Source organism: Glycine soja, chromosome 7 (genome assembly GCF_004193775.1).
Source record: "Glycine soja cultivar W05 chromosome 7, ASM419377v2, whole genome shotgun sequence".
Taxonomy (NCBI): Eukaryota; Viridiplantae; Streptophyta; class Magnoliopsida; order Fabales; family Fabaceae; genus Glycine; species Glycine soja.
In genome coordinates, this window is record NC_041008.1 from 36,393,869 (window position 1) to 36,405,585 (window position 11,717).

At 33.3% G+C, this 11,717-nt stretch overlaps 1 protein-coding gene across 1 annotated transcript; it reads right to left on the reverse strand.

Moving 5' to 3' along the window:
- Positions 1–8,496: 8,496 nt before the first annotated feature.
- On the reverse strand, positions 8,497–11,469 carry LOC114419382 (myb family transcription factor EFM-like). Its single transcript, XM_028385033.1, has 5 exons — positions 10,957–11,469; positions 10,351–10,595; positions 9,917–10,256; positions 9,456–9,532; positions 8,497–9,374 (listed from the first exon to the last, which is right to left on the reverse strand). The coding sequence occupies exons 1-5, from the start codon at positions 11,174–11,176 to the stop codon at positions 9,153–9,155; spliced, it is 1,104 nt and encodes a 367-aa protein (XP_028240834.1). The 5' UTR covers positions 11,177–11,469; the 3' UTR covers positions 8,497–9,152.
- Positions 11,470–11,717: the final 248 nt, after the last annotated feature.

An 11,717-nucleotide genomic window follows, 5' to 3' on the forward strand; every position in this document is an offset into this window, starting at 1 on the left:
AATTAATGATTGCAAGGCATACATCAAAATATGGGAAAACAACCATAAATACTGGCTACTAGCATGAATGTATAAAAGAATCAAAATGGTATACATATATTTGTTTGCACAAAGTTACTATCGGTAGAATCTATAAAATATAATTAAGAAAATCAATTGAACAAAGCTTCAGATAAGCTATATATGGGTAGATAATCTTTATTTGATATTTATATCACATCAATCTTTTCCTATCAATCTACAATATTGGCAACAGTGGACTGAATAAGTCCAAAACTTTGTTCTCCACTAAATTGACATAGAATGCTACTAGATGCCTGTATATAGGTAAGAGCGAGAAAAATGCCATAATATGAAAATAAAAAGAATGACAGGGATGGCAGAAATAAATAGTAACTCTAGCATTCATTTGAATATTGCATCGCAACTTTAAAAATGTATAGGCATCAAGACTAAAAAAATAGTATAGATACATAAGAAGATCAATTTCTATAATATGATCAAGATCAAGATCACAAAATTATAAAGTTAACCATTTTCTTCATGAGTTCTGTTTTTGAAAATTAAAAAAAAAGGTTGGGAGAATCCATTTGCATGAGAAAGTTACATATGGTCAATGTTTGAAGACAAGATTTAAAACAGTTACATTACACTAGTAAGCAATTGATCAGAAAAATAGTGAAAGTTGATGCACAATTTCAATGCCCTAAGCATTTCCAAATGATAATGTCCCCAAAAAATGTTCCCCAAACATCATCAGTTGCATACACCCTTTTAACCATTCAAACCCTTATGTATAGTTTTATTAACTAGGATTTTTTTTTTGAATTCAGAATGTTAGAATTGGTTGAGTATAGTTATTTAGGTTCTATTTTAGTTGGTTGAAGTCTGAATGTCTTGCAAGTCACAAGTCACAACATTGTTTATGGTATCCATTCTTGAGGCACATAGCCTGAAACAATGGTGGTCAAGTGATGCAGAACTTGATCAGGATACTTATAGTAGCAAACTCATAAGCAAGCAACTTGCCAACACAAGAATCTGTGTAATTGTTTCTGTTCCCAATGACCAGCTACTTGGCATTGGTAAGTCCAATGCCACTGCAGCAAACTGGGTTACTGAGAATGTCATAGCTCATGTCCCTGCTACCAACATCACTGCCATATGTGTTGGATCTGAGGTCCTAACTACCCTCCCAAATGCAGCCCCTATTCTAGTCTCTGCCATAAATTTCATTCACTCTGCTCTTGTTGCTGCTAATCTAGACCAGCAAATTAAAATTTATTTCAATTGGAAAAGCTCAATTCAGCAATGCTGGACATAATACTTGAAGTGTTGGTTTGAAAGGTTGGCTATATCACTTATCTGGCTTCTCGGATGCTGGCTTTTGGGTAAGGAAATATGTTCGTTATCTGTAGGATTACAAGAATGATGTCATGGGTAAAAAAATGGTTGACAAAGAGATTAAGGTTCCTATAAATGAGCAAAACTTGTTTGTTGTGTCTAAGGAAAAACATAAATTATGTGCAGCTCGTGGCCTAGAACAATGGTGGCCAACTGAATCAGAACTTGTGCACTTTTTCCATAATAAGAAAAACATTTGCTGACAGCTTAGATATTTATACACCAGTACACATTGGGAAGCAACACACTTATTAAATTCACCCTATATATATTACTTGCCATGACTATTAGTAATATTGGAGAAAGGGAACAATTTGTATGGGAATGGAATAGTCTTAAATCTATGATTCCTTCAACTACTGAAACTCAACGGAACATAAGCAATGATAGACACAACACTTCACATGTAGGATTAAAGAGTTGGATACGTCAATTATGTGGCTTGAATGATGCTAGTTTTCTTTTAAGAAAATGAGTTACTCATATGTATAGTAACAATACTGAATATATCAGTAGTCAAGTTCAATATTTGTACTATTGAACACCTTGTCAAGTATCATGACTATTTAATAATGTAGCATCTATTTTACCAGACATGAGTCTTAGAAATACTAGAGAAAGGCAGAGTTTGTTTGTGAAAGTGAAGTCAGCAATGACAAGAATTCAGGTACTGGTCTAAAAAGTTGGAAACCTCACTTATCTAGCTTGAAGGATGTTGGTTTTGGACCGAGGAAATGGATTTCAATAGTTAATGCTCACAAGAAAAACGGCACAACAAAGAAGACATGGAGAATATAGGTCCTTCTTCTCTGGAAAAGAACGAAGCCTAAGGGGTGGAAACATTGTTCCAAGGGAATAACATTTGGTTTCATTTGAATCTACTACATATACTGAAAGCATGATGTTATCCAATATTATCACAAGCAAGAGTTTGTAAAAATAAAGTTTTGTCGCTCCCCAATATTTTCCTCAATTAACAGTGCTGAAATTCTAGGTAAACTTCATCCTTATTAATTTAAATGTATGGCAGGTTGATCAAACTAATTCTTATTTCATTTAAAGTGTATTTTCTTTGAAATCACAAAACACTCCTACAGCTACATAGCAGAGGCAGTTCAAAATTGAAATGTTTTCTACTTGGATATTTAAATATGAAAGCTACAAAGAGAACAATATAGATGATGATAAAAGAAAAGAAGTGAAAACTGACAAAATGAATTGAGGTTTAACATCTATCATACAACAACAACAAAGTTACCCATTTGGGAGGGGTCAACTATAAGGCTATCATTTGAATATGGAGAAATTAGAAGAGAAAAATATTGAGAAAAAAGAAAAAATCATGAAAGCCTCTACCAAAAAATGAAAGAAAAAGATCTTATTTGTAAACATTTAGGAGTGTATTTATTACTACTATATGGATGAATTTGGGGTACCCTACTCAACTGTCTGCCTGCTACCTTTGGTTACCACACACGTGTGGCAATCAAGAGAGCTTCTCTGATTAATTTTGTTCGTATACTAAATTTAAATGCTACCACCAAGCAATGAATCATATATGCTGAGGATGTTCCAACTTAATTAACATGTATTTGAGTCTTACATATGCACCTTAGTTAAATACTTACAACAATGTTATACTATTTGATTATTTTTGGTGAAAGATAATTATGATTTAGAAAAAAAAAATGCTAAACATGAACATGCTAATGATGCTCCGCAGCCTAAAGCATTGTAGATTTTTCAATTCCCCAGACAACATCACATGTAAACCAGTGCAAGCTTGGTATAACAACGAGACAAAAACAAAAAAGAAAAAAATAAACCAAGCTTGTTACTAACTTGGTATAACAATTGTATTTGCATGCCTATCAAAATTAAAAGACAGCTTGAAGTATTAAAGGAGAAATAGTCATAGCTATTGTTCTAAGTAGTGCATAAAAAGCTATGAGTATGTTCTCTTTTAAGTGAGTTCTAACAACAGACTAGAGAACCAAGTTTTTGGTATTGTCCTTGCTCCTCTCCCTTACAAGGGATTCCCATGTATGCATAAAGTTTTGGTAGGAAAATTTTGCTTCATCTTCAGAAAGAAGGGAAGGGATGTCTTCAAGAGCTAGTGGCTTTGAGTAACCCAGACGGAGTAAGGAGTTAACCCAAGAGAAAGTCAATTTGCTGAGAATGGTAGTATGGCCTAGTTCTGGTTATTTAGTGTCAACTTCTTGAGCTAACAGTGGTTCATATAAGTTTTATGGCAGACTTTGAGAGACATAGTAACACAGATTTTGGAAGGCACAAAACAGAAGAAGGAAGTGTGTAAGCCATTGTACTATATCAAAAATTTCTATGGCATGCTTTCTCAATAGAATCTTTATGATGAGAGATGAAACCAGTACACAGGAACATGTCCACCAGACACAGTTCAGAATTTTGATCCATTTTTGTCTTTGAACTAGCAGAGAAACTGTCAAAGAAGTCCAAACAAATCCTCTGACAACGCAAGCTACCCAGCTCAGTTGCTTAGTGTTATCAGTTTTGACTATGAGAATCCACAAGCCAATACTGTAAAAAGCAATGCTAATAATAGCACAGCAGATAGAGGCAACAAGGAAAGTCCATTTTTTTCCCTGAAACTACAACTTATAGAACATCTTCTGATTATACTGATAATCATAGACGTGTAGAAGAAACACACAAAAAGTAGATTTATGGTGTCTATTATGGTTTTTTGCGAACAAAAAGAAGTGAATTCAAAATCCTTAAGACAACCTTGGGAGGAATTGAAATTTACTCTTTATGCTAACCTTGTCTAATGCACCACTGAGGCAGTTCTTTGCCGTAGTTAGATCTCATTTCTTCCAAATGCAGTTTCCTAAATGTAGCCAAGCATCTGCAAGAGATGGGTTTAAGTTAACCTGGTCCATGGAACAAACTGACCCATGGGTTTAAGAGCACACATTGAATGGAGTCATCCCTCAAATCGAAAAATAACCAAACAAAGGAACGCGCGACATTGCCGGAGTAAACTTACCAGGCCAACCACGGCCAGAGAAGACAGTTAGACTAACCGGAAGGACAATCGGAACTAGTGTTTCAGCAGCTCGTGTAGAAGCAAATGACTTTGATGTTTTGATGATGATCATGATGATTTGATGCAAATGATGCAAATGCGCTTTTCAAGTTTAAATTCAAGACAATGATTCAAGAATACAAGACACAGCATCAAGATGATCACTAGTATTTTAGGAAGGGAATTCCTAATTGATATAGCAAAAGGTTTGACCAAGTAATTTAAGTTAAAAAGTGTCTTTCAAGAGATTTACTTTCTGGTAATCGATTACCAGAGGATGTAATCGATTACCAGTGGCCAAAAATGTTTACAATAGCTATTAAAAACTTGAATTCAAATTTTAGACTGTGTAATCGATTACACAATATTGGTAATCGATTACCAGCAGTTAATAAACGTTTTAATTCAAATTTTTAAACCTGTAATCGATTACACAAATCCTGTAATCGATTACCAGAGGAGATTTTCAGAAAATAACTTCCAAGAGTCACATCTATTCAAATGGTTTATGAATGGTCATCAAAGGTATATTTATATGTGACTTGGAAACACGAATAGGAAGAGAGTTTTTTTGATTGCCCAAAAAAGTTTTATCCTCTCAAAAGATTAAGAGAGTTTTCATTGCCCAAAAAGTTTTATCCTCTCAAAAGATTAAGAGAGTTTTCTGAATTGAAATGTCTTATCCTCTCAAAGATTCCTTGGTCAAACACTTGCATATTCAATAAGGAATTGTGATTGATCTTCATTGTACAGTCTATCTCTTTCAAGAGCGATTTCTTCTTCTCTTCTTCTTACTTCTAAAAAGGGATTAAGAGACCGAGAGTCTCTTGTTGTAAAGGATTCCTGAACACAAGGGAAGGGTTGTCCCTGTGTGATTCAGACTTTGTAAAAGGAGTTTTACAAAGAGAGTGGAAAACCTCAAGTGGGTTGCTTGAGGACTGGACGTAGGCACGGGAAGTAGCCGAACCAGTATAAATCAGTTTGCATTTCTCTCTTCCCTTAAACTTCTTTTATTTATTGCCATTTATCTTTTGCTTTAAAGAAGTTTATTCTGAATTGTCTTTTGAGTAATTCATGTTAAGGGTGCATTGTTAATCTAAAAAGAGAGAGCGGAATTTTAATTGGGGAATAGTCTTTGTATCTTAATTCAACCCACCCTTCTTAAGATAACTGAGGCCATTTGTCTAACAGCTCGAGCTCAACGCGCGCAAAATCTTTCAATCAAGATGACCCTGATAGCGACATAGCACGCGAGTTAATTAGGGTTACTTAAACAAAGACAGTCCTTCAGCAAAACCGTCTTTGTTTAAGTTTGCGACAATTGCAAAAATGCCATCGTCAACCATTCTAAGACGGTTATGTATGACCGTCTTAGAAATCGCGATGTAAAAACCAAAAACTTTGTCCCTAATTACAAAAATACCACCATGGCACATTCTAAATCGATTCTTAATAACCGTTTTAGAATGTGCGTCGTAAAATGAAATTTTTTTAATAGTGAAATCATCGTAGAATAGATGTCGTAAAAAATTAATTTCTAATAGTGACGTTAAACACAATCAAATTTCACATAGATTTTGGGACAAGCCAAGATAAGATATCTACAATTTAGGTACCGAAATTAATCTTTTTGAACATGTATTGGTAGGTGGTAGTTAGCCTTTTTGCCAAATGCATCTTGACGTGTGGAATTTTTGGTGGCATTTCCTCGTTCCATACTTATAGTATTGTGTGTCTAATAATATCTTATATTATATTTTCTTTCTTATTCATACCATACCATAGATAAGATGGATAGCTATCAATTGGCTGGTCTGAAAGAATTTTTCAAGAAATTGTTTCTTCTAGGGTGGGACCAAGCTAATTTATATATAACTTTTACTTACACAGATTTGGTTTTTTATTCGCCATGTGATTTGATTATTTGAATATTTATATTATAATACTATTCTCCGTATATTATACCCAATAAAGGTATAATAAAACATTTGAATGGTTTTTGAAGTCTTCCCAGCTGCTTAAATTATGATAGCGAATAGCTGAGCCGAAATTAGATGGCAAAAATTATGACTGGGATTCTATCATTTTCACTTGTGCATTTCATTAACGTGAGATTGGACATCATAATTAAAAGGTTTGCTTTACTTTTTTATTCTAAAATAACATAATATTCATTAATATGTTTGAAAAAATTTCTTTAAAAGTACTTAAAAAACAAGAACAAGAAAACTAAACTTCTATATAAATTAAAGGATGAAATATATTTTTAGTACTTAAATTTTAAAGTTTATGTTTTTATTTTCTAAATTTTTTATTTTTTCATTTAATCCCTTAACTTTTTTCCATTTTTACTTTTAGTCTTTTAATTTTTTTCGTTCTTACTTTTAATCGGAACAATAAGTTAGCATGAAAAAAGTTAAAGGATTAAAAGTTAAAATAAAAAAATTCAAAGACTAAAAATAAAAATTTTAAAAAATTTGAAGACTAAAAAGATAGTAAATTAAAATTAGTTTATACATAAGTTAAAAGTTATTTTTAGAGAAACTAATATGAAAGAGTTTTCGTGAATTAGCTTGATTATGAACTAATTTAATTACCTTATGCAAAATGAAGAGGGCTTTTTTTTTATTTTCTTTTCTATAAGTATTTTTTTAAAAAATTATCCAAACAAATTTAATCATAAGTATTTTGTAACTTCAATGAAGATTGAAACATTGATTCATTGGTGATATAATACGATATATAGTATGATTTTGTTAAAAGTAAAGATGCAATTTTATAAATGATTTTAACAAATCTTACAAATAATCATGATAGAATATTATATGATACAACTTTGGAGCTATTAGCAATACGAAGAGATAAATTATCAAACAACAAGCGTGTGGGCTCCTCTCTGCAAGATTATTTGTTAGAGAGTGACTGTTTTGTCATGCACCTTCCAACAAGATAAACATTGAAACCGAGTGCTTCAATTTCTTAAGAGATCAGAAAGAGTGATTTTGTTAATTACACGATCATGACAAGGCTTAGGTAAACAGATAAACATTATCAATGTTTTCCCTTTTTTTTAGGATATGTTTTCTTATTTTGTTTAGTAAAGATATGAAAAAATAACAAAAGATTATGACTTCCTTGATTTTGTAATAAAGATAAATTAAAATTATGTATTTAAATTTAGATTTTTAAAACTTGGTAAAAAAACAGATGGCAATTGAACATAACATGTAATGTAATATTAAAAAAATATTTAATCACTTAAATAAGAAAAATAAGTAATGCTTTATGTATTTTGTAACCTCTTAATATCCTAGGTATTTTTAACACATGTTTGCTTCATTTTGCTTATAGTATCAGACAAACATCACTAAATTACTTTCTTTACTAAAACTTTTAATTTTCAATATGACATTGAATTAAGCCAATTAAATTCATTGGATACCAATGCCACAGGTCCACAGTGATGATGCTAATTGAAGAAAAAGTATGCAGAAGAGCATGAGAATATTGTTCTCATGTGACTCTTCTATTTCTTGTTATAATGTGTTACATGAAAATTATACTCCAAATAGAAATAGATAGATTGTTTTTTCTTCCAAATAAATTCCTCTTCCCCTAACCCGCATAAGTATTTTAATTAATTATAGCCTAAACTTGGAGACACTCAATTTCAAGTTATGGACATATCTTCAAATTAAATATAGACAACAACCCTCACTTGATGATAGAGTATCTTAGAGACAAAGACAAGATAATTTGATAATAAGAGACGATTTCCCTGGCATTATCTTCATGTACATCCAACATAGTCACCAAATATCTGTTCTTTGAATGGCACAATTTGCTAACTCAATAAATGAATCAGGAACTCAGAACACAGCATTAGCAAAAGAGAGGTATCCAATTTTTTTTATATACACGTGGAGCTTTTACTTTATTTCCACGGACAGAATTATACAACATGACCAATTATTTCTATAAAAATAAGTTGAATCAAACACACTAGATATCACAAATCACAACCATTACAACACACAAGATATATATTTTTTGTCAAAATCGTATTTTAATAAGTTCTCTAACAGTCTTATGGACTTAATTTGTGCACAAAATGGTATCAAACATTTTATCCCTCTCTCACTATCTAGCTAGCAGGGTAAATTTACATCTGACCCTGCTGACAAATTTCATAACCTCCTTCACAACTATTACAACACACAATATAGGGAGCAAAACTGGGAGCTACTTGATAGCTTTCCTATTTTGACACAACTGCAACAAGTGCAAGATTTCAAATATGAATCATCTAAGCTATTAACTAAGTCAACCACCAAATCATGAAACATTGAAACTCCAAAATCCATCTAAGATGTTGGAGTAATTTCTCCTGCAGCACCACAGTGTTCTCATGGCAAAAAGAAATGAATGATCATTATGATTTTGGACTAATGAACTGCTCCAGCTTCAGAGTATCATATCAAAACTCATTGAATGGAAGGAAAACTGATCCTTTAAAATCTCAAAAGCCTCTCTCCATAGATCCATCCTCTTTTATTTATCATCAATATCATGTGTTGTTCTTGAGTAGTTGTAAAACTCCTCTACTTTATCTGCAAAATTCATGGTGAGATAATATCTACACATCACCTTTTCCATGTTTATGAATGTGACCTTTTTCCAGTTATAAGTCTGATTTTACATCATCATCTATCATGTTGTCACCTTCAGTTCGGGATGTCGCTTCCCCCGATTGTGTAGCTAATTGGAGAGGGCCTTGAGGAGAACCAGAACTTCTACCCTTTAAGGATTCATTGTGCATCCACAAGCCTCCAAGAGCTACGGCAGAGCGATTAGAATTTGCAGCTTTAGCAACTGGAACTCGCTGTGTATGAAGTCGATATTTCTGCAATAATAAACAACCATGTGTTAATCTCAAATCAAACATTAGAAGGCAGTAAGGGGAGATGGAACAATATGAACTCACTTGTAAATGACTCTTTACTTCATCATTGGTCAGGCCATCTACCCTCATGAGTTCCCTAATTTGCTTTGGAGTAGTTGCTGCAATTGAAATGACCAAGAGATTTAAACTAGACAATCATGAACTAAATAAGAGGTCATATCATTATGACTTGTCAAATCTGTTCTTGTAGAGAACTTTCAGGATGACAGATAATATGACATGCAATGCAATATGTAAAATTTCCTATCTGTGTCTTGGCTGATCCAAACTTAATTCACAACTTATTTTAGGCACAATCCCTTAACTTCTAACACTAGCACACATTTTAGGCACGATCATCCATTTAATAGTCCATCCCCAATTTCCTTTCAATCAAAATGCTGAGTGTGATAAAGACCCTATGTTAAGAAGCAAAATAATTGCACTACTAATTAATGAAATTCATGTGCCAAGATAACATTGATGTTGCTTTAACTACTAACCTTGAGAACCTCCAAGCTCCTCTAAAGCCTTAACAAACCGGCTATGCAACTCCGGCGACCAGCACCGCCTTTGTTTCCGGCCACTTTGTGGCTGACGCAGCGGTGAAGGAGCCGAGGAAACCACCCTGCAAGAGCTGGTTCTGCAACCAGATCCCTCCCTTGTGTTCTTCACTGCAGTTCCAGGTGTCTGAAGAGAAAGTCCATTGAAAACACAATCTTCCTTTACTTCCTTTGATGCAGGGTAAGTGGAAAAAGGCATAACAAACCCCTTCTCTCCATTTCTAATTCCACCATATTGGAACAAGTCCTTGGCCACAGATTTTCTTTCTTCTCTATTATTCTGCCAGGATCAAATAACAAAAAAAAAAAATGTAAATTCATTATTTTTACAGCACCCAACAAAACAAACACTCATCCTGTTTAATTAACAGTACCTTGTCTTCAACTCCGTAGTTTTGTTTTTTGTCACATTCATATGCATTGTTGTTAATATCAGCTTTATCATCAGTGTTCCAAAGCTGAAAAGAACTCATCCAACTCTTCTTGTCCCTGCATTCCTTCTCCTTCTCACTTTCCTCCCTCTGATCACACTCTTTCTTCAGAGGAATGAACTCCTCCAACACTGGCTCAGACTTGCAAGCCATGCATTTTTCTGATTCCACCTTCAACGCTGAAATTGCTGCAACCACAAAGAAACAAGAACAGTGCTTTAGTCCATTGAAACTTGATGATCAGATAATCACAACCGATGTGCTAAAACCATCAAAACAGACTCAGAAAAGTGTTTTTTCTTTTTTTATCTATGTTCCCCAAAAGTTTAGCTGAGTTAAATCCCAAGAACTCAATACGATCAGAACAAGTCTCACAGATCAAAGAACGCTCATAAAAATACTTATAAATTTCTCACTGACAAAATGCACACATCCACACCAGAATTCAAACTGTTTTTGTGAGATATGAGTATGTATCTTTGTCGACTGAACCAAACCAACATTGGTTTGACGTCTCAAAAGTGTTTTTATTTTAAGAAAAAAACCAACCATCATTTAAGAGGAACATGCAGAGAGGAAGTTCGCGTTTGAATGCTTGGATCTTGGCCAATTCGAGTTGCAATCTGTGGACAAAGTCATCGAGCAAGGACACCTTGACGGATGCATTTGGGGTGGTGGAAAGGTGGCAGAGAAAATCAGTGATGGTTTTTGGAACAAAAGAGGGTCTCAAATCTAAGCTTAGTTCTTCTTCAGGAATAACCAAACCCATGTTGGTGTGTTTCACAGTGTAATGTAACAAAGAGTTGTTATGATAACAAAGAGTTCTTTTTTTTCAGTCTTTTATTTTGTGAGTTGCAGTGGTGAGGAGATTAATTATTCTGTTTTTGTCATTCCTTTTTTTTTGAGTCAAGGGAAGGAATGAGAGAGAGAGAGAGAAGTGAAATAGTGAGAACATAGAAGGGGAATTAAATAAAGGGAATTTATAGGTGGAGGGATTCATCATTCATGGGTTTGGACTTTGGATTGGAATATGGAAGAGTGTTTGCTTTGATCGTGATTTGCGAATCAGAGTTGTTTGCAGAAGAATTTCAAATCAATTGAATAAATAAATAAAGTCTTCTCGAATCTCCTATAAAAAAAAAATACAATAAGAAAAAACTTTTACTGCTAAAAATAATTTTACTTTATTTTCACATCATATTGTAATAGGATTATATTCGTTAAAAGATACGTGTTGTGTAAATAAAAAAGAAATTGTTGCATACAAAATTTGTCTTTCTAATTGTAATTGCTAGTTCACAGTGTAATGT